Source organism: Panulirus ornatus, chromosome 24 (genome assembly GCF_036320965.1).
Source record: "Panulirus ornatus isolate Po-2019 chromosome 24, ASM3632096v1, whole genome shotgun sequence".
In the NCBI taxonomy this organism is placed as follows: domain Eukaryota; kingdom Metazoa; phylum Arthropoda; class Malacostraca; order Decapoda; family Palinuridae; genus Panulirus; species Panulirus ornatus.
In genome coordinates this window covers 690,385-714,721 of record NC_092247.1, presented here as the reverse complement: position 1 = coordinate 714,721, position 24,337 = coordinate 690,385, and the positions used below count along the sequence as shown (strand labels likewise).

At 40.7% G+C, this 24,337-nt stretch overlaps 2 protein-coding genes across 2 annotated transcripts in view; one reads left to right on the top strand and one right to left on the bottom strand.

Annotated features, from left to right (window-relative positions):
* Positions 1-3,496: 3,496 nt before the first annotated feature.
* On the bottom strand, positions 3,497-16,821 carry LOC139756995 (uncharacterized). Its single transcript, XM_071676944.1, has 3 exons — positions 16,254-16,821; positions 8,873-9,132; positions 3,497-4,212 (listed from the first exon to the last, which is right to left on the bottom strand). Exons 1-3 carry the CDS (start codon positions 16,672-16,674, stop codon positions 3,562-3,564), a joined length of 1,332 nt encoding a protein of 443 aa, XP_071533045.1. The 5' UTR covers positions 16,675-16,821; the 3' UTR covers positions 3,497-3,561.
* A 974-nt stretch (positions 16,822-17,795) lies between these two features.
* The window catches only part of mRpS11 (mitochondrial ribosomal protein S11), a 41,838-nt gene continuing 35,296 nt past the window's right edge, over positions 17,796-24,337 (top strand). The window contains exon 1 of the mRNA XM_071676945.1: positions 17,796-18,141. Within this exon, the coding sequence (XP_071533046.1) occupies positions 17,873-18,141 (269 nt within the window). The 5' untranslated portion in view covers positions 17,796-17,872. The remainder of the gene's footprint in view (positions 18,142-24,337) is intronic.

The following is a 24,337-nucleotide window of genomic DNA, read 5'->3' as shown; positions in this document are numbered from 1 at the left end:
TCGGACAGAATATCTCAGTGGGGTACACGAAATCTGGTTAAGTTTCATGCCTCCAAGACCTAGTTTCTACCCATCTCTAAGGGAATTTCCTCACAACTTTCTTCTCTCCTTCGACGGTTCTTTATTTCCACCACTTGACTCAATAAACGTAACTTAGTATTACTGAAACATTCAGCTCTATCTTGGAAACACTACATTTCGTAAATAGCTAAGTCTGCCTCAAACTGGGAGTCCTATTTTGACGTCGAAATTTCTTTTCATCCGAACAGTTGCCTCGTTTATACAAAGGATTGATCCGTCCTTGTATAGAGTACTGCTCTCACATTTGGGGTGGTTCTAGCTCTGCATCCTTACTGGACATAGTTGACTCGAAAGCTGTCCGACTTATCAACGCATCCAGACTAACTTTAAAACTTGACCCACTTGCCCTACGCCGCACAGTAATCATGCAACGCAGCAGCTTGCCGAGTATTGCGTGGTGCAGCTAGTGGTGGGGGGCACACAAGCAGCCACCTCTCGGAACAAAAACCCAGTCAGTGCCTACAGAAGAGGGAAAGTGACCCAACAATGCGGCGCAAGGCAAGCGGGTCAAGTTTGGAAGTCAGCTTCGGAGAGTTTAAAAGACGGACCGTTTTGACTCAAATCTGTCTGGTAAGGACCACCCCAGACATGAGAGCAGTACTTCTTACGAGGACGAATTCATCGTTTATATAAACTGAGCAACTGTTCGGAAGAAAAATAAATTTCGACATTGAAACAAGATGATTTTATTTTTTTGTGTATTTACACATGTGTGCATTTCTTGCGAAATTAGCTATATCATTGGACACTGTATTAATCATTGTCTCATCATCACTCCGTGACAGTTATATTAACGATAAGGATGGATCGATATCTCTACCTAACTATCGGTAGGGATTTTGGATGGTGCAAGCAAAGTTATTCGTATATACTTATCTAATTTCGGCATAGAATCAAAGTGCTCCACAGCACTATGTAGTAAATGACAAGGTGGCACAGCGCCGAGAGACTATGTTAATTTTAGCGGTTGTCACAATCTTACAAATACGTTCAGACCACAAGTTTTTGGTTATTATTCATGGAAAAATTAAGGTTCATATTACGTGTTTCCAGGTTATTCCGTTATTGTTTTACTTTCTTGCGTTTCAATATAAAGACATTGTACACAATGGAAATACGATGTATGTGCTACCGATCTGGTGAGAGCACTGTGGAGCACTCTACTCTTTCCGTGCCTACAAATCTCACATCTTACATCAAACTCTGTTCTGCGAGCTCGTCTGAACACGACATAGGCATTATGAATGGCTTAAACTGTGTTATTCTGTGATATTTTTCGGCTAATCTCAGGGTTTCGTCACAGTTGAATGAAGTATGTGGTTGGGGAATTATGCTTAACCCATGAAGAAGGTGTAAAGATTGGTCGGTTGGTGGATGTAGCTTGATGTTGACGGTCATAATCCTAACAGTTGATAGATTTAAAACCCAAACAACTTTAATATCAGCAACACAGCTTCGTTTGTTGTACTCCTTTTCTTGTCATGATAATCTTTCTATTCGATGACCTGTTTCCTTTTTTCCGTTCACACGGAAAATAGTCACCCCAAGAGTAACACCATTTTCTTTGGATCTGTTCCTGTAACTTGGTTTTCTTTAGTTTTTCTCTTAATTATGCCTTAGTCAAATAGTAGCTTCAGAGGTGATCTTGCTCCTCTGTATTTGTTTGTGGAACATGTTTTTCAAATAGAAAATCAATGTCATCGTGAAGATGTACATACATTGCATTGACAATAAATTAGAATAGTTCGCTTTTTGATGGTAAACTAATCAATTTTTTCTTCGTCGCTGATCACATTTCTGTTATACAGTTTGCCTTACACGAATTCACGGCTTTGATGGGATTTATATGAGATGATTTGTGTACAAAAGAGTGTTTGCTGTTTTATGTTATGAAATGTATTCGCTAAATGACTGATTGATGTTCGTGTACAACCATGCCTCTCCGGTAGGCGTTAATAGCAAATCAAACACTTGGGCTGTTGACAGGGGCGTATCTAGGGGAAATAGCGCCTATGACAAGCACTGAAATTACGCCCCTGGCTTGAATGAAATTGAACATACAGTGGATGTATGTAAAGATTTATTGAGTGTGATTATAAACTGTTGAAGAGTTAGGTCAAACTGAAATTCATATAAACTTATAAAAGACTTAAAGTTTGACTTATTTGATCAAAATTGTAATGTAGAAGCGGTAATGCAACTGATAGTAGCAGAATATTACTATAGTTGAAAAGTTGACGAGTTTCTTTTTTATCTCACAAAACCAAACCGTTAAAAATGTCAATCGGGTGGCATATGTCAAAAAACAAACCTGTTGAGTGGCGCCTAGGTTACCTGCCCTACCTGCCATACCTTAGATACGCCACTGGTTGTTGATGGTAAACCAGATAGCTTTTCCTCTCCTCGGATCACTTTTGGGTTGGTACCTTTTTTTTAGGATTTACTGCTTTAAGAAGAATTAAATGCAGTGTACTGCCGAAACAGCACGAAATGAATTATTATGCTTTTGACGACAAACAAATAAAGCTCACATTGTAACACCTCGGGAGTATGTTCCGTGACCTGCCCGTTTTGTTTGTGGAGCGAGCAAAAATTTGCCCGAGTCTTAAAGTTACAACAAAAAATGCACGAATTTAGATGAAAACACTGATCAATTTACTTATAGCTTGTTACGATGATTATCGGCGACTTCCAGCGAGATTCGGGATCGATGTATGGGGAAGTCTGTTTTGGGTTAGTTGTAACAATGTGAAGTTTTCTTCCTGTTTGTTTATCGGAATTTGAGGGGAAAATGTGCTCAAACGACTTGGTCTCCCCGGATCTTTAGTTGAAGGTGGCCTAGACACTGTGATGTTTATATACATATATAGGATGAAAAGAATAACGAAGATCTAACCATTCCTACTATTATCCAGCCTAAGTTAGAGAATGGCCTTGTGTGCAGCGAGAACCGTGTATGGTCATACAATTATCTTCAGCAACTGAAAACTGTTATTTTTCTTTTATTTTGCGATATCGGCCTCATTGACCCTGAATAAGTAAGGTTAGCTTGGTTTCCTCGAGTACCCGTACCCAGCCTTTTGCAAGAAGTAGAGGTACTTCCAGAAATATATGCACACAAGACAGAATTCTTATGGATAGCTTGTGGAGTTGTGTGCTGAAAAATGACTGGTGATTGGGAATGCCTTGTTTAAAAAGAGGGACATACACAAATATACGTAAGTGAGTAAGGAGAGATGGTCAGCAGGCATTATTGGATTACATATTGATAGGAGTATAAAGGTGAAACTTTTGAACATGAACATGCTGAAAGAGGCAGCTGATGGGATATTTGACCATTATCTCGTGAAGGCGAGGGTGAGGATGTTCAAACCCATAGAAATCTTAACATAATAAAACTCAAGATTATGATATAAAATATTTAATCGAAGATGAGGAATATGAAATATACCAATTTACAATGAAATATATATACATGTGTCAGTGGGACGCTTTCACGATGGAACGGAGTGCTGCCTTCGTCTGTAACTGCTTCATGACGAATAGTTCCTGTGGTGTAGTGTCTGGCTGTGCTGCCGCCCACACCAACGCCTTCGACAGGAGACTTGCAGCCTCGACTGCGGAAGGAATTTCCTGTACAGGAGGAAGATCTAAGGCCATGTGTCCCTCCTCCAGACTGACCAGCGGCTGCAATGTAGTCTGGGTGTCCGGGAAGAGGTCGTCGGCGGGTTTCAACTCCGGGTACTCACTCTCCTCGGGGTTCTCGACTTCTGACTTGACTGACGTTGGCGAGGAGCCGTCCAGGACCTGTTCCAGAAACTCTAAGGTGGCTACTTTAGTGTCCCTCTGACCGGCTTGTCTAGCCTTGTCCGCCAGCCTAGTTAGAGGCGGCCTACCTCGCCGCCTGCCCCGTGCAGCCTTGCTTGCCTCAATGGACGTAACCCTCGAGATGATGGGCCGCCAGTTGTCTTCCTCGCCAGGCTTGAAGGAGCGGATATTGTAACGTCGCTTGAACCGCTCTAGCCAGCCGGTGCTGGCTCGGAATTCGTCGGTCCCCCGCAGAGTCTGATGTTCGTGCCTCGCCCGCGCCATCACCTCCGCTCCCGTCACCTCCTCCCCCCGCCGCACTTCCTGCCAGCACAATCAGTACCGTTAGCACACCACACTCACTGCTCTACATACAGATATCATCCTTTCACTAAGTTGCCTCATATGGTAAAGGAGAAAAAAATTATAATCATCATTCATTGATGACTATATATATTATAAATCTATTGACGGAAGCTAATGTTAAAAGAACAAGCAAATTTACAGTCTGCAACATCCAATTGTCAATTCATGTCCCTTTCGATAGTCTGGGTCTGCAAGACTGGGTGAGAGGAAAACCAAGAAAAATATACATACAAGTGCTACAACAGCCAACAACAATAACAAAACTGACAGCTACCAGGACTACACCCAGCTATCGTAAGTGGTTAAACAAAGGACATACATAGAGAACTATATTCATTATTTATTATACATTGTCGCTGTCTACCGTGGTGGCGAGGTAGCGCAAGGAAACAGACGAAAGAATGGCCCAATCCACCCACATACACATGTATATACATACACGTCCACACACGCTCATATACATACCTATACATCTCAACGTATACATACATATACACACACAGACATATACATATATACACATGTACATAATTCATACTGTCTGCCCCTATTCATTCCCGTCGCCACCCCGCCACACATGAAATGACTACCCCCTCCCTCCCGCATGTGCGCGAAGTAACACTAGGAAAAGACAATAAAGGCCACATTCGTTCAAACTCAGTCTCTAGCTGTCATGTATAATGCACCAAAACCACAGCTCCCTTTCCACATCCAGGCCCTACAAAACTTTCCATGGTTTACCCCAGACGCTTCACATACCCTGGTTCAATCCATTGACAGCATGTCGACCCCGGTATACCACATCTATTCCTTGCACGCCTTTCACCCTCCTGCATGTTAAGGCCCCGATCACTCAAAATCTTTTTCACTCCATCTTTGCATCTCTAATTTGGTCTACCACTTCTCGTTCCCTCCACCTCCGACACATATATCCTCTTTGTCACTCTTTCCTCGCTCATTCTCTCCATGTGACCAAACCATTTCAAAATACCCTTTTCTGCTCTCTCAACCACACTCTTTTTATTACCACACATCTCTCTTACCCTTTCATTACTTACTCGATCAAACCACCTCACACCACATATTGTCCTCAAACATATCACTTCCAGCACATCCACCCTCCTCCGCACAACTCTATCCATAGCTCATGCCTCGCAACCATATATATAACATTGTCAGAACCACTGTTCCTTCAAACATACCCATTTTTGCTTTCCGAGATAACGTTCTCACCTTCCACACATTTTTCAATGCTCCCAGAACTTTCGCCCCCCCCCCCCCCTCCCCCACCCTATGACTCACTTCCGCTTCCATGGTTCCATCCGCTGCCAAGTCCACTCCCAGATATCTAAAACACATCACTTCCTCCACTTTTTCTCCATTCAAACTTACCTCCCAGTTGACTTTTCCCTCAACCTTATTGTACCTAATAACCTTGTTCTTATTCACATTTACCCTCAGCTTTCTTATTTCACACACATTACGAAACTCAGTCACCAGCTTCTGCAGTTTCTCAAACGAATCATCCACCGGCGCTGTATCATCAGCGAACAACAACCGACTCACTTCCCAAGCTCTCTCATCCACAACAAACTGCATACTTGCTCCTTTCTCCAAAAATCTTGCATTCACCTCGCTAACAACCCCATCCATAAACAAATTAAACAACCATGGAGACATCACACACCCCTGCCGCAAACCGACATTCACTGAGAACCAATCACTTTCCTCTCTTCCTACTCGTACATATACCTTACACCCTCGATAAAAACTTTTCACTGCTTCTAACAACTTGCCTCCCCCACCATATATTCTTAATACCTTCCAAAGAGCATCTCTATCAACTCTATCATATGCCTTCTCCAGATCCATAAATGCTACATACAAATCCATTTGCTTTTCTAAGTATTTCTCACATATATTTTTCAAAGCAAACACCTGATCCACACATCCTCTACCACTTCTGAAACCACACTGCCCTTCCCCAATCTGATGCTCTGTACATGCCCTCACCCTCTCAATCAATACCCTCCCATATAATTTCCCAGGAATACTCAACAAACTTATACCTCTGTAATTTGAGCACTCACCTTTATCCCATTTGCCTTTGTACAGTGGCACTATGCAAGCACTCCGCCAATCCTCAGGCACCTCACCATGAGTCATACATACATTAAATAACCTTACCAAACAGTTAACAACACAGTCACCCCTTTTTTTAATAAATTCCACCATCCAAACCCGCTGCATTGCCGGCTTTCATCTTCCGCAAAGCTTTTACTACTTCTCTGCTTATCAAATCATTCTCCCTAACCCTCTCACTTTGCACACCACCTCGACCAAAACACCCTGTATCTGCCCCTCTATCATCAAACACATTCAACAAACCTCCAAAATACTCACTACATCTCCTTCTCTCATCACCACTACTTGTTATCACCTCCCCATTTGCCCCCTTCACTGAAGTTCCCATTTGTTCCCTTGTCTTACACACTTTATTTACCTCCATCCAAAACATCTTTTTATTCTCCCTAAAATCTAATGATACTCTCTCACCCCAACTCTCATTTAACCCTCTTTTTCACCTCTTGCACCTTTCTCTTGACCTCCTACCCCTTTCTTTTATACATCTCCCAGTCATTTGCATTATTTCCATGCAAAATTCGTCCAAATGCCTCTCTCTTCTCATTCACTAATAATCTTACTTCTTCATCCCACCACTCACTACCCTTTCTAATCTGCCCAACTTCCACACTTCTCATGCCACAAGCATCTTTTGCGCAAGCCATCACTGCTTCCCTAAATACATCCCATTCCTCCCCCACTCCCCTTACGTCCTTTGTTCTCACCTTTTTCCATTCTGTACACAGTCTCTCCAGGTACGTCCTCACACAAGTCTCCTTCCCAAGCTCACTTACTCTCACCACTCTCTTCACCCCAACATTCTCTCTTTTCTGAAAACTTCTACAAATCTTCACTTTCGCCTCCACAAGATAATGATCAGACATCCCTCCAGTTGCACCTCTCAGCACATTAACATCCAAAAGTCTCTCTTTCACGCTCTTGTCAATTAACACGTAATCCAATAACGCTCTCTGGCCATCTCTCCTGCTTACATACGTATACTTATGTATATCTCTCTTTTTAAACCAGGTACTCCCAGTCACCAGTCCTTTTTCAGCGCACAAGTCCACAAGCTCTTCACCATTTCCATTTACAACACTGAACACCCCATGTACGCCAATTATTCCCTCAACTACCACATTACTCACCTTTGCATTCAAATCACCTATCACTATAACCCGGTCTCGTGCATCAAAACTACTAACACTATATATATATATATATATATATATATATATATATATATATATATATATATATATATATATATATATATATACTGTAGCATGTCGGTGAGGCAGAATTAGTTGGAGCCGTATACTTCTGTTATACTTTATAGCCGTTTCCCGCGTAAATATATGCGTGTGAAGGATTTTTTTCAACATCTTCAGTCTAGCAGAGTATCATCTCAAGTCTAGCAGAGAGAGGGTAAAGGCAGAAATGATGGAAGGCAAGTTCCGTAATGAAATCTTCGTATTATACTATATTTACTCCTATAACATAATCATATACATATCTAAAAGAATGCTAATGTTTCTCTGACTCCTAACTTGGGCTAATGTACATATGCCAATAATTTTATGGAATATAGTTTTCAAGCTTCGTGCCAATATGTCCCACACACATTGTAAATTTGGCAGATGTGACTCACTCCATACTATCAACAACAAAGACATTCATACAAAAGAAAATATGACAAGTAAACATATTTGTACATCTTTGTCAGTTGAAATAGGTATATATTCCAGACACATCTACCATGGCTATCATCATGTTTGCTTTACATTTTCCAATTCTTCATCTGCATGTTTCATCCTATTGGTAAAGGGTGCACCTTGCCCACTTCATTGCAACAACCAGCTGCTGTCTTTACCTTCCATGTCATTTTTTTTAAGATTGTTTCCCTTCACAAGCCTGAGTCACACTTTTTAATGGGGTCGTTTGAATGAGGGGAGGAAAGGGTGGGACAACGGAAGGAATAGTTTGAAGCAAAAGCGAAGGTTTAAGTTACACAGGTGTTATGTGGGTGCTTTTCTGGGATCGTATTTTTGTGTGCCCTACTTGCACACAACTGTCAGTCTTGGGGTGTATACATAATGATGTTTCTTTTTGGTGTGATACAGGAAATTAGCTAAGATAAGCTTTGTTTATCATGTACAGCGATGAGTGGCTATAGTCTTAGTGCTATGAGGCTTCGAGGCAACCAAGAGTGTTCTGTTTGTCTTGTTTTCGAGGTCCCGAGGATGGCTGTGGTTTGTGTCGTCATTGTTCTGTCTCGCACTTTTTGTGCTGCTGCTGCGCTTCATTACATGTATGTGCCGATGGGTTTAATCTTTAGCGGATCATGCTGTTGTATTTCGGTGTTTTCAGTGTAAGGGTATTTCTTAACTGTGACATCGGTCCTTCACCCCCCCTACACCGTCCTGTCCCTAAGACTCCCACTGTTGATGCGTCAGTCAGTCTGTGTACTGTCAGCCAGCTTTGGTCTCCTCACCTTGAGCAGCCACCCAAACACAGCCTCCTCAACGTCAGCCTTGGCCCCAGACTCCAGCTTCCTCCTGGTCATGGCCACGAAGTCTCCGTTGGTCTCCACATATTCCAAGATCTCCGCTTCGTGTTTCTTCACATCGGAGACTGTGGAGGTGCCGATGCCATACTCTAACGCCAGCTGCCTCTGTGACTCACCATTGTGCAGACGGCGAATCAGGTCGGCCTTCTCGGCGATCGACAGCACCGTGCGTCGACGCTTGGTCACTGTGAAGCAAGAGTGATACGGTGGTTCATTGATTTGTGGTCTACCTTCACGTATCAAATACACATTGGTACTCTGTTTAACCTTTGATTCACACACACACACACATACATATATACATAAATATATATATATATATATATATATATATATATATATATATATATATATATATATATATATATATATATATATATATATATTTCATTTTTATTCATTTATCAAACTATTCACCATTTCCCGCGTTAGCGAGGTAGCATTAACAACAAAGGACTGGGGCCTTTGAGTGAACATCCCCACCTGGCCCCCTTCTCTGTTCCTTCTTTTGGAAAATTATAAAAAACAAGAGGGGAGGATTTCCAGCCCCCTATATATATATATATATATATATATATATATATATATATATATATATATATATATATGTGTGTGTGTGTGTGTGTGTGTGTGTGTGTGTGTGTGTGTGTGTGTATTGCAAGAGGTCACAGTGATGTACAGCTGCGTGGAACCCAGCCCACGTGTTGTAATATAAGCGATGGTGCCAAGTGCTACACCATACAGCAGTAGTATCACGTGTTGCACCATAAGCAGTGTGCCACATGTGGTACCTTAAACGGTGGTTACCGCGTGTTAAAACAGTGGTGCCACGTATTGTATCATACGCATAGTGCCAAGTGTCGTACCATATGCGGTAGTACCAGATGTGCACCATAAACGGTGGCGCCACGCGTCACCATACACATCAGATCACGTCACATGTTACAACAACGCGTCACGCCTGCACGCTACCTGCCAAGTCGTCTTACACAGTCAACCGCACATTCACTTCCAGCATATCGTCCTCCACCCTATCCACATGACACAGACTAACTAGACCTCCACCCTATCCACATGACACAGACTAACACTAGACCTCCACCCTATCCACATGACACAGACTAACACTAGACCTCCACCCTATGCACATGACACAGACTGACTCAAGGGCTCCACCATAACCACAAGACACAGACTGACTCAAGGGCTCCACCATAACCACGAGACACAGACTGACTCAAGGGCTCCACCATAACCACAAGACACAGACTGACTCAAGGGCTCCACCATAACCACGAGACAGACTGACTCAAGGGCTCCACCATAACCACAAGACACAGACTGACTCAAGGGCTCCACCATAACCACGAGACACAGACTGACTCAAGGGCTCCACCATAACCACGAGACACAGACTGACTCAAGACCTCCACCATAATCACATGCCACAGACTGACTCAAGACCTCTTGAAAACGAACATTTAGAAGCAACCCTTCACACAGGAGTGGCGTGACACGTTGCACGTGCCACGTGGACTCCACGCCAGGATCGGACCGGATCGTTTTTCTACAGCGTGCGACGTGCCACCTGTCCAGTGGTGTCAAATTTAATTTGAGCTTTCAAACCAAATGGATTAATAACCAATATAATATTAATACGAATAACATTAACGATAAAGAAGTAGTGGAATTTATGGCGTATGTAGCGGATTTTCAAGTTTCCTAGCGGATTGTCAATAGTCACATTTGACACCACTGGCTCGGTCGCGCATGTACGGAGAAAGATGAGTAGTCATCCTTGTTGCTCACACATCTTCGGTAATTGGTATCTTTCCGCTGCAATAAAGGCTTCACAGTGGTTACCACATTACGAAAAGTGTCTTTACGCATACGGTAAGGATGCTAAACCTTTTTCTTCTAGTTACCTTGCAACTACATGAGCACTGTGGATCCCTACATTGTCTCTCAGATACTGATGTACCCAACACCTCTTCATGTGTTTTCTTCTGGCTATTACAACACCAATCAGACCAATTATATCGGCATCATCATTCGATAATGACATCTTGTGAACTGAGCAGGAAAGCTGCACACGCGTCACATGACACTTTGGTCTGAAATCACCGTGTCACACTTGCGTGTCACTTGCCACGTGTCACGTTGGTGTGAAAGCTGGTGCACTGGGAGCCGTGTGACCCACTCACTGATGCATAACTTATTCGTGAGCTGAATGTTGCTGTCTTTAACCTGACCATAAAGTGTTGGGTCAAAGGTCACGCCATCATACCGTCGTGCTCTAAGGAATAATTCACGAGCCAAAATAAGAAATTGTGTAAACCACTGTACCAAGGTTTAGGGGAAAGTCAACAAAAGACCCTGGTTAACTCCAGACTTAGGATAATTCTTCTGGAGGACGTCTTCAACTGTTTTGTGTTGTGTAATAAGAAATGAACACCCTGACATAGGCTTGGGCATCTGAGTTGTGTGTATGCGCACATACCTACAAGGAAAAACATGGGACTTATGTATACACAAGGTTAAGAGATGAGGCAACAAGAATGTAAAACCCTTCCCGTAACAGAAGAATAGGTATTACATGCATTACATAACTACCGCGTACATATTGTAACAACCCCACATACAGTATTCCATGATAAAAAGCAGTCGTTATTCATGGTGTGCGCCGCTTTCCTCTGTGGCTGTGGTCTCGCCAAGCAGGGAGGGTTTTGTGTTAGCACGGATCCGGCAGACGCGACCGTTATGCGGCGGCACCGACCGGTCCGCGCCAGCTGCAGGAATAAATCCGTTGCGCTGTGCTATGAATCCCCCCATCGGTATATTAGCTGAATTAGTAAATATCTCTACATAAAAACACCATATGTTATCATCAATGACAGAAATACGGAATTATAAATAGATTATCAAAATAATGTGTACGTTCACACACCCAGTAGCCTTTGAAATGTAATGATAAATATTCAGTGCATGCAAATATTCCCAACATCTGGTATACTATCTTCTGCTTCCATATTACTTTGCCGAGGTGCGTAAGGAATAAAACATGAAAAAACTGGAGAAAAAGCCCACCACACCCCCTCCCCCCTGTCAAACATCGAAATATCTTGTTAAACATTACAAACCACATCTTATAAAAATACAAAGCCATATGCCACACCACAAACTCTTTTATTACACCAGAAACCATGTCACCAACACTTATTTATCAAACACTCGTAAACCAAAAGAACACTGCACATCACATTCAACACGGCATTATACTCACATAGCACACATCACAATATGTCACATACCACTCGCCATATCACAGTCCACATGCCACATTTCATCACCTTATGTCTTACCTAAATCACAGTCTATAGGTTACATCATTATCCTTAAGTTATAGGTAATCATGACACGATACACCACAAGCAACGTCACACCAGTACAGCGTTCATGAAAACAAGCAAAAAAGTGACGTTACACAGACATCAGGAAGTTAATCTTTATACATTTTACTAATGTAATTAATTATAAAATTTCTATTTGTGTTTCTCTGAACTCGTCTACTTGCTTCAAAGAGGTCTGCTAGTTCATTTCTAATTACAGTTTTGAGACTTCTGATTGACACCCCAATGCTTTCAACATCATCTTTACTAAGTGCAAGTTTGGCTTAAGCATCAGCTTTGTTGTGCTCACGGAGGTCTATATGAGAGGACATCCATACAAATTTGATTTGAATCCCCTGAGCAATAATGTCTGAATATTTGTCTCAGAACTCAGAGACCGAGATGTTACATTCTGATCTGAGGATGTTAGGGTCAAGTAGTGAAGATAATTAAGGTCTGTGGCAGTGATTTACCTACTTTTATATATGCAGTCTGTTGTGGATGAGAGGGCTTGGGAAGTGAGTCAGTTGTTGTTCGCTGATGATACAGCACTGGTGATTCGGGTGAGAAACTGCAGAAGCTGGTGATTGAGTTTGGTAAAGTTTGTGAAAGAAGAAAGGTAAGAGTAAATGTGAATAAGAGCAAGGTGATTAGGTACAGTAGGGTTGAGGGGCAAGTCAGTTGGGAAGTAAGTTTGAATGGAGAAAAACTGGAGGAAGTGAAGTGTTTTAGATATCTGGGAGTGGATTTGGCAACGGATGGAACCATGGAAGCGGAAGTGAGTCACAGGGTTGGGTAGGGGGCGAAGGTTCTGGGTGCGTTGGAGAATGTGTGGAAGGCGAGAACATTATCTCGGAAAGCAAAAATGGGTATGTTTTAAGGAATAGTGGTCTCAACAATGTTATATGGTTGCGAGGAACGATGTGGTATACCGGAGTCGACGTGCTGTCAATGAATTGAACCAGGGCATGTGAAGTGTCTGGGGTAAACCATGGAAAGTTTTGTGGGGCTTGGATGTGGAAAGGGAGCTGTGGTTTCGGTGAATTACACATGACAGCTAGAGACTTAGTGTGAGCGAATGTTGCCTTTGTTCTTTTCCGAGGGCTACCTGGTGCGCGTGCGCGGGGAGGGGGTTGTCATTTCATGTGTGACGGGGTGGCGACGAGAATGAATAAAGGAAGCAAGTATGAATTATGTATATGTGTATATGTTTGTGTATGTATATATATATATATATATATATATATATATATATATATATATATATATATATATATATATATATATATATGTATACGTTTCCTGATGACACAATAGTGGTAGCAGATTTGAGTGAAAAACTCCAGAAGTTGGGAGAGTGTGTGAAGGGATAAAATTGGTGGGTAAATGTGAATAAACTAGGTCATTAGATTTAGCAACGGAGAGACAGGCTAGTTCGGCTGTTTTAATGGAGAGAAACTGAAGGAAGTGATGTGTTTCATATACCGGAAGTGAACATGGCAGCGTATGGAACCAAGGGAGCTGAAGTGAGCGAAGGCCCTGGGGGAACTAAGGAATGTGTGAAAAGAGTTATCACTCTCTTGAAGGGCGAAGATGGCATGTTTGACGGAATAGTCGTTCCAACGGTGCTGAATAAATTCGAGGCATGTACTATAGACAAAAATGTAAGGAAGAGGGTGAATTTGTTGGAAATGAAATATCTGAAGACAGTATGTGGTGTGAGGAAGGTTGATAAAGAAATGACTAGGTAAGGGAGTGGTGTGGTAATTGTGGTAGAGAAAGCTGAAAAGGGTGTGTTACGATGGTTTGGACATGTAGAGAGAACGAGAGGGGAGGTTGACGAAGAGGATAAATTTGTCTGAAGTGAAGGGGACAAGGAAAAGATGGAGACCGAATTGGAGACGGAAAGGAGGAGTAGATTTTGAGTCTGGGGACCTGAACATGCAGGAGTGTAATTGGCGTGCACGTCCGATTGATCGATCGATTACTGTGGAAATTTGTGAGGGACAGGTACAGAGAGACAGACGCATATTCATCCATATAATTACCCCATGACAACTAGGGAAATGTAGGTTCATTTAGGTAGAAAAGTTCTTTGACGAGACTGTAATTCTAAGGACACAGCCTCTCCAAAGTGGCTGCACTTGAGGTGCAACCCCGTGCAGTCGGAGTCCGGCATTCCAATGGATGTGGGAGAAAGAATGGTTCCTACATTATATCCTGCGTGTCATAGAAGGCGACTGTTAAGGGCGGGCTGGGCGGAAGGGAGATGACCTGGAAAACCTCCCCTCCTGTATCACTTTCCAAGAGGAGGAACAAATAGCCAAATGAGGATCATTTTTTCGCTAAGGTTCAAACATTTGCTCTAGGCGCTTCCTCGCTTATTGCAGGAAAACCGGTTATATATATATATATATATATATATATATATATATATATATATATATATATATATATATATATCATACTATTCGCCATTTCCCGCGATAGTGTGAGCGAATGTGGCTTTTGTTGTCTTCCTCGCGCCAATTCATGCGCGGCGGGGTTGCGACGGAATGGATGAAGGCAGCAAGTATGAATATGTACCTGTGTATATATATATATGTCTGTGTATGTATATGTATGTATACGTTAAAATTCATGCGTGCGTGTGTGGGCGTCTATGTATATACATGTGTATGTGGGTGGGTTGGGCCATTCTTTCGTCTGTTTCCTTGCGCTACCTCGCTAACGCGGGAGATAGCGACAAAGTATAATATAATAAAAATAATATTGCAAGAGGTCACATTGGTGTGCGTGATCTAGTATGTTATATATATATATATATATATATATATATATATATATATATATATATATATATATATATATATATATTGACTATAGGAAATTGTACTTGATCGCTGTTTCCCACGTCAGCAAGGTAGCGCCAGGAAACACGAAGAATGGCCCATACACGCACATATACATAACAGCATATACATACATAGACATATACTTATATACACATGTACATATAAGCACATATAATTACATATAAGTAGATAGACTGATAAATATCATGGGATTTTAATATTTCTTGTCTTTGAGCGTAATATGAATAATGTGCTCATGATTTTGTTAAACTTAAGAGTGTTAGTCTAATGCCCAAAGGAAGGCGAAAGCTCACTTGTGTCATTTTTGAAAATATAGTGAAAATGGCAATTGGAATTTACTTTTCCTGCTTCCAGAAGAACAACAACATCGACACCCTTAGCCACCTGATGTCTCTGGAGTGCTTGGTACACAACCCAAACTACATTGCATTAACACGCCACACATGAGTGTACAACAAAGAAAAAACTGTATTACACATCACAAACAAAGCAGACCGTTATCTGTCACACGCTACATCAGTGCAAGCTACCCACGTTATACACCACAAGCTTCTGACCGCAAACAACAGAGAAGAACCATAATTGTCATGCATACAGAGAAGAACCACCTGGTTCATATCCATAACTCTTAAGCATACAGTCGCCACTAAGACGTCCGTATTTTCCGAGTAGTTTATATAAACTACTTTGTATGTGAACACCCTCACGACAAACTCGGTCTTATATCCCTGTCATATAGGACTTTTTTTTTTTTTTTCTTTAGACGTTATGTCTCCTCAAAAAGAAGTTTTTCTATGTATTTTGCACTTTTTTACATAAAAATCTACAAGGACTTGTCATTAGCCGAATGCTTTGTCATTAATATATATATATATATATATATATATATATATATATATATATATATATATATATATATATATATATATATACTAAAAATCTTCCAGCAGCTACACAAGACTCCACATTCTCAGATCATTAATGCAGTCAGAACCCAGCAGAACCCTCCTGAACAAGGATGGCCGTTGATGATAGCATTACCTGTCGGGTTGGCTGCTGGTGGTTCCAACATATGGGGCGGTGGCTGAATCCGCTCCTCCTTCACTAACATCTTACACCCAGATTCCTTATCCTTATCTGATTCTTCCTTTTTACCGTCCGTTGTGATAGGAAATCCCTGACCACTTGGCTTCGCTTTAGTGGTCACACTGTTGGAATTCCGTAAAGACGAAGAGTCACTTTCCGAATCCGGATAAGAGGGGGTAATCGATTCTTGTGTGTTGGTACTATTCTCTGCGTTAATGGCCGGTGTGTCAATGTTGCTAGTATCCGGATAAGATGGCATATTGCTGGTGGTGTCATTATTGTTGGTGTAAGATACCTGGGGAGAAATGTCAGCGAAGGTGTTTGCTTGTAGACCGGAGCCTCCGTTGCTATACGATGATAATGCTGTTCCGGACATTGTACTTGCCACACCTGGGAAAATGTTCTCAATCTAACTTTGATACCATTACCATAATTAACTGGGTGCATGACTTGTGTACGGTGGCTATTAGTTTCTTCAACATATTTTAATTAAATATTCGGATAAATGAACACTGATAGGGGAGGCCGGTAAAACGATGTTCCCCCTTCACGTTGAAACAACGGACTGTTCACTGTAGTGAGAAGGGAGGAGCGGGACCCTACCGGACGCCAGCCCATAATCCGATTACCGTCTGCTCTCTTATCCGGAATTTACCATTTTTTGTTTTCGTAGACAGTAACATGAATGGACATAGTTTTCTGTCTGAGACTGAGAACTAAATCATAGGAGATTGTGAATTTTGAACACGAATATTAAAGGTTAGCTTAACCGAATATTGGTCAATTTTTCTGCCCACTAATATATCGATCATATGTGTATCTTAGTTCATACAACTTTTTTATGACGTAACTCCTGTCATCTGTCGAGTATATTCTTAATGATTTGAGTAGGATGATTATTACAGTTTAATTGAGAAATTACCCATTTCGTATTAGCAACGTTATAGTTTTATGAGACGTATAACTGTTGTATCAGTGCCTCCATGACATAACTTTGGTATAACAAAGCGCCATTTTATCTATGAATTCGACTGCAAGAGGAAAATATTGATAATAAGAAGGACGAAAAACTGTAAAAACATTTTGCGGAAACCTAAGTAGAATGTAATTTTTGATTTAACCATGAAATTGTGCATATAGTAGATAGCACGTAGAGTAATTTTCAGCTTATAAAATACCGTAATCTACATTCTATATCCATTTTAGTTTTGTACGACAGAAAGCGAACCCAGTACAATCAATATGGCAGCTTGGGGGCAGGTTTTCTAAAGTTTAGTGTACAAAATAACATTCAGGCCCCGAATAAGGTTATAATTGATATTGTTTAAGAAACAATATTTGATTGGTGGACAGCTATACCTGAAAGCAGGGGAATGTGTTCATTGGTTGAGAGGAAATATAAGAACCAATGAGAATCTCTGTTGCAAAAGGGTGAAGCGCAGGAGTAAGTATTACCTCAACCAGCATGTTCACTCGCGGCCCTTACAAATCCGACCCACTCCGTTGTCCATTTCGAAGAAGAATCTACTACGAATGTGGCGTATTTTGAGAGAGTGAGTGTGAAATCGTCCAGAATGCTGCGAAATATCGTAGCAAGGACCATCTGGACTGCCCATGGAGAGTTCAGAACTCTCAACCAGCTTCAAACGACGTCTAATTGGGATGGGCGCGATATTGCGTCGAAATTGAAGAGTGCAAGATGTCAAGACCAACTGCGGGCTGTCCACGTCGGCATGGTGAGCTGGAAGGCGGAGGATCGTAAGGATATGTTGTCTTCAATGCCTAAGAGGGATGAGGGCACGGAGGGCGAGGTGGCTGTGGACATAGATTCCAACATACGAGGGTAAGTAAGACGTGAAACTTCCATTCTCTATAGCCTGTAGGTATTGGTGAAGTACGCCATTTTCCTGCCGGCTTTTGTAGTGAAGGAATATGCTCTACTTAATGGTTGAAAGGTGCACCTTTGGGTAGAGACTTTGTCGTAACTCCATCCTGTTTGCTATAAGCAGTATCGTTGGCCATCCATACCTTTATGAGCTATCTCTCTAGACTTAGTTTTTATTTTTGGACATTTAATGTATCTGGCATATAGTGCGTCTGTTAGAGGTGTGCAGTTGAAGTTTAGTCAAGAAATTATTTAGTTTAATGCCTGTGGCATTAAGCTCAGTGCCTTTGATAAGTAGTACGAGATGTAGTTTACAGATTGCTGATGTGGGAGGTAAAGAGAAATTAGGGTCCTTAACAATTTGGTCATGTAACAACGAAATTTAGAAAGTTAAGTTTGTGATAATAGTCACTAGTAGTACTTTTGTGCACTTGAATATGTAATAACTTGTCTTAAAGTAAGCAAAACGGCCCATATTGGATTGCAGAAGTCTATTAAGGTAAGTGGTTGTGTTGTGAATCTTATTTGGCAATTTAGTGCATATGAAACTTAATTTGTGCAAAATGATTGCTTATGTCAGTATCTAATATTTTGTTCAACCAAATTACCCATATCAATCAAAGCCATATTAATGTATCAACACTGAAGTTCATTTCAATGTTACACTATTAGAAGTAACGCAATTGGATTATCATATTAGTTAACTTGAACTTTACTATGGTGAGGTAAATTTTCTTTTGTATATCATGTTAACATGTGTAGTCGCAGAAAAGTTATGCTAATATAAAGATTAGAGATTTTAAATGGGATGTTTGAAATGTCCAATTTGAATAGTACTAAATCCATTTGGGTTCTTGGATGAGTTAAAACTTGTTGCTCTATTAAAGTCCATGTAAGATAGTGTGGTTAACATGTAAATTACTAAACATTGACAAATCTCCAAATTAGGGTTGCCTTTGTACTCAAACCATAAGCAACTTCAGTGTAACCTAGAGTTAATGCAAGGGAAGTAGTTGCAGGTAAACTAATTGACACTAAAATGTTCGGCTTACTGGTACCATTGATTTGGTATGTGATATAATGGTTTGTTAGATATGTCATATGGGAACACAAAAATGTATGAATTCATAAGAATTGCATATTAGTAGACTTTTAAACTAGTATACATTTGATTAACATGTAAACTACAAGGCAGCAGCACATAATTGATCTCAGAACCTATTGACACAAAAATGCTCAGCTTACTGCTCCCATTAATTTGGTTTGTGAAATGGTTTGGTAAGTATGTCAATTGGGAACAGAAATGATGTATGAATTCCTAAGAATTGCTTATTTGTAGAATTTTGAATAACTACTTTATGAACTACAGAGCTGCAGCGAATATTTAATCTCATGGTAAATATAAGGATGGAAGGGTCATGAAGCTATGGGGTGTGGCGAATTTAGTCTTTTTTTTTTTTTTTTTTGTAAAAGTAGGTGAAATAATCAATGAAAGCTTCTGGGACTTACTTTAGCACCCGGTATACTCTATTTTGCAATGTTTGAATAATGAAATTCTTATAAATATTTTTAATTTGCATGCATATGCTTCCCTCTGAATGAACTTTTCATATTGATTATTTGAAAATTTGGAGATGAATACATTACCAGATATGTTACACTATTATTATGTTAAATATGGCTTTTTTTTTTTTTTTGTATGTTAAAAGATTGAGAGAATGAATTCCTAGTGAGTGATGTGTCAGTGTGGGAGAAGAGTTGCTGCAGTTTTACAGGTAATCCTGATTTCTTTTGTGGCAGTCTACAAGTTACCATCAAAGCTATTGATTTTATCATTGAAATCATAAAATGCAATGATCATGTGAAAACACAATCCACACCCATCAGAAACATTATTTGTTTAATGCAGAAATTTTCCCCCTTGGATAATCATGAATGGAATTATCTGATGTACCAGGATGTGATGGTTATACAGGCTTGTGGTCTGTTGCCTAGAACAACCTCGTCAGGGAGCAAAATAGTACAGGAGTTTCATCCTAGGCCAAGTTGTGGTTGTATGAGACATCGAAAACTAATGTGGTGTCAGGAGGGTGAAAGGCACGATGTGGTATACTGTGGTTAACATTGTCATTGGCCTGAACCTGGACGGGAAGGTCTGCGAGTCCTGGATTTGGATAGGGAGCTGTGATTTCGGTTCATTGCATGACAGCCTGAGTGTGAGTGGACGTGGTCTTTTTTTTTTCGTTTCCTGATGCTACCTCGGAGGGTGGTGATGCTGTTTCCTGTGGGTTAGGGTAGTGCCGGAAATGGATGAAGGCAAGCAAGTATGAATAATGTATATGTAGGTCAAAGTGGTACACATGATTTAGTGTATGCTGATAACTACAGGGAAAGTAAAACACAATTGGTTCCCAAGTACAGTTTTGTGTAAAGATCGCATTGTCAGGGGAGATACGAGAATAAGATAGAAGTCTTAGAGTTGATATAAGAGGAAAAGACGGAGCTAAGATGACAATAGTAAACAAGCAGTTTACCAATGGTGTCGTAGCTACATCTTTTCCTATAAACGTATCTCCCCCGCCGGTATGATCATTGCACGAGTGCACCTGGCAATTTTGTGTTTCATTTTCCTCATGGTGATCAACTTATAAGTACTTTGCAATAGGTCACAAAGGTGCCTTTATTCTTGTACGTGCATAAAACCTCAGGAAAATGAAACATGATAAGTCTCCAAGTGCACTTTCTTGTAATACTCTTTACACGAATGTGCACTTGCAACGTGTTTAATTATCCTATCATTTTAGGCATGTATATCTATATATATATGTGCGTGCATGTACACATGTGTATATGAGTAGATGGGTCTTTGTCTTTTTCCTGGCACTGCCCTGCTAGCACAGGAATTAGTGATCGTTTGATATACATATATAGCTACAAAAAAATATATATATATATACATGCATATGAATAAAGTGCATAGAAACGTGCACCTCCATAGAACATACAAACCTCCAACAGCCAGGATCGAACCTGGAACCCGTATGCAAGGCAGTAATGCTAACCGCTAGGCTATGGCCCCATAGCCTAGCGGTTAGCATTCCTGCCTCGCGCACGGGTCCTGGGTTCGATGCTGTCTGTTGAAGGTTTGTATGTCATATATATATATATATATATATATATATATATATATATATATATATATATATATATATATATATTCCTGAGTCCACGGGGAAAATGAAACACGTTAAGTTCCCAAGTGCACTTTCGTGTAATAATCACATCATAAGGGGAGAGACGAGAGAAATATGTCAGTTGATATACATCGAAGAGACGAAGCTAGGACGCTATTTGGTAAAATGTGATTGTCGAGACAATCACATGTTTACCAAATAGCGTCCTAGCTTTGTTTCTTCAATGTATATCAAATGAATTATATTTCTCTCGTCTCTTTCTTGATGATGTGATTATTACACGAAAGTGCACTTGGGAACTTATAGTGTTAAATTTTCCCGAGGACTCGTAGGAATATCTTGATCACACGCAAAATTGTGATCCTTTCTAATATATATATATATATATATATATATATATATATATATATATATATATATATTTATTATACTTTGTCGCTGTCTCCTGTGGTTGCGAGATAGTGCAAGGAAACAGACGAAAGAGTGGCCCAACCCACCCACATACACATTTATTTACATACACGTCTACACACGCACATACACATACTTATACTTTTTAACACATACATATATATACATGCAGAGACAAAAAACATACATACACATGTACATAATTCATACTTTCTGCCTTTATTCATTCCTGACGCCACCCCGCCACACATGAAATGACAACCCCCTCCCCCCGCATGCATGAAAGGTAGTGCTAGTAAAGGACAACAAAGGCCACATTCGTTCACACAGTCTCTGTCATGTATAATGCACTGGAACCACAGCTCCCTTTCCACATCCAGGCCCCACAAAACTTTCCATGGTTTACCCCAGAATCTTCACATGCCCTGGTTCAATCCATTGAAAGCACGTCAACCCCAGTATACCGCATCATTCCAATTCACTCTATTCTTTGCATGCCTTTCACCCTCCTGCATGTTCAGGCCCCAATCACTCAAAATCTTTTTCACTCCATCCTTCTACCTCCGATTTGGTCTACCACTTCTCCTCATTCCCTCCACCTCTGACACATATATCCTCTTTGTCAATCATTCCTCACTCATTCTCGCCATATGACCAAACCATTTCAAAACACCCTCTTCTGCTCTCTCAACCACAATCTTTTTATTACCACACATCTCTCTTACCAATTCATTACTTATTCGTTCAGACCACCTCACACCCCATATTGTCCTCAAACATCTTATTTCCAGCACATCCACCCTCCTCCGCTAAACTCTTTATATAGCCCATGCCTCGCAACCATATATCATTGTTGTAACCACTATTCCCTCAAACATATCCATTTTTGCATTCCAAGATAACGTTCTCGATTTCTGCACATTCTCAATGCACTCTGAACTTTTGCCCCCCTCCCCCACCCTATGATTCACTTCCGCTTCCATGGTTCCATCCGCTGCCATATCCACTCTTAGATATCCAAAACACTTCACTTCCTCCAGTTTTTCTCCATTCAAACTTACCTCCCAATTGACTTGTCCCTCAACCCTCCTGTACCTAATAACCTTGCTCTTATTCACATTTACTCTCTGCTTCTTTCACACACTTTACCAAACTCAGTCACCAGCTTCTGCAGTTTCTCAGCCGAATCAGCCACCAGCACTGTATCATCTGCGAACAACAACTGACTTCCCAAGCTCTCTCATCCACAACAGACTATATACTTGCCCCTCTTTCCAAAACTTGCATTCCACCTCCCTAACAACTCCATCCATAAATTAAACAACCATGGAGACATCACGCACCCCTGCTACAAACTGACATTCACTGAGAGCCAGTCACTTTCTTCTCTTCCTACTCATACACATGCCTTACATTCTCGATAAAAACTTTTCACTGCTTCGAGCAACTTGCCTCCCACACCATAAACTCTTCCCATATATATATATGTATATATATATATATATATATATATATATATATATATATATATATATATATATATATATATATATGGAAAAAAGAATACTTCCCATGTATTCCCAGCCTATCATAGGAAGCGACAAAAGGAGATGGGAGCAGGTTGCAGGACATCCTCCCCCTTGTTTTGATTCTCCAAAAGGAATGGAGAGGTGGGCCAGGTGAGGATTTTTCCGTATAAGGCTGTCATCTGTTGTTGACACTGCCTTGTTAATGCAGGAAATGGCGAATATGAATGGATGATAGTTATGAAGATGAAATAGCAAATTATAGGTGAATTTTCAATTTCACCGTCATACTTGTGTGTGTATATGTATTATTGTAGTAGGGGGGGAAGAATTCTACCTCTGTATTCTCTTTGTGTTGTAGAAGGTGACAAAAGGGGATGGGAACATGGGTGTGGAACCATCACCCCCCTCCTCCCCATATTTCAATTTCAAAAAGGCATAACAGATGTGGGGGCCATGAAGCCGGTAGTGCTCATCCTTCTCAAAGGCTCAGGCTGGTGTCTTTGAATGTATGTGTATGTAACCAAGATGAGACGAGAGACATTGAGAGTTGAGAGTAAACTTGAATAGAATCAAATTTGTTAGATTTAGCAAGATTGAAAGGACATGTTAGTGTGTGATTATGAGTGAAGAAAATTTGGAGGAGGTAAAGTTTTAGATACCTGGGAATGGACATGGCAGCAAGTGGAACCACAAAAGTATAACTTGAGCCATGGGTTGGATGAGTGGGCAACATTTCCAGGAGCACTGAGGAATGTGTAGAAAGGAAATGTTATGGAGAATGTGTGGAAAGAGGAAATTGTATTTGGGATGACAAAAATTGGCATGTATGAAGATTAAAGTATATCCAGTAATATTACATGGATTGTGAGGCATGGCAGTAAATTAGGCTGTGTGGAAGAGGGTGTATGTGTTGGAAATGAAATGTTTAAGGGCAATGTTGTGTGAGGTGTTTTAAGCACGTAATGAAAGGTTAAGAGAGATGCGTGAGGTATGGTTATAAAAAGTTTTCTTAAGAAAGCA

Excerpts from the sequence above, each read along its gene's own strand:
- LOC139756995 (XM_071676944.1), bottom strand. The coding sequence starts at position 16,674 with ATGTCCGGAACAGCATTATCATCGTATAGCAACGGAGGCTCCGGTCTA. Across the intron at positions 9,133-16,253 it reads ACCAGCAGCCAACCCGACAG|TGACCAAGCGTCGACGCACG; the intron begins GTAATGCTATCA and ends CTTGCTTCACAG. Across the intron at positions 4,213-8,872 it reads TGTTTGGGTGGCTGCTCAAG|GAAGTGCGGCGGGGGGAGGA; the intron begins GTGAGGAGACCA and ends TTGTGCTGGCAG.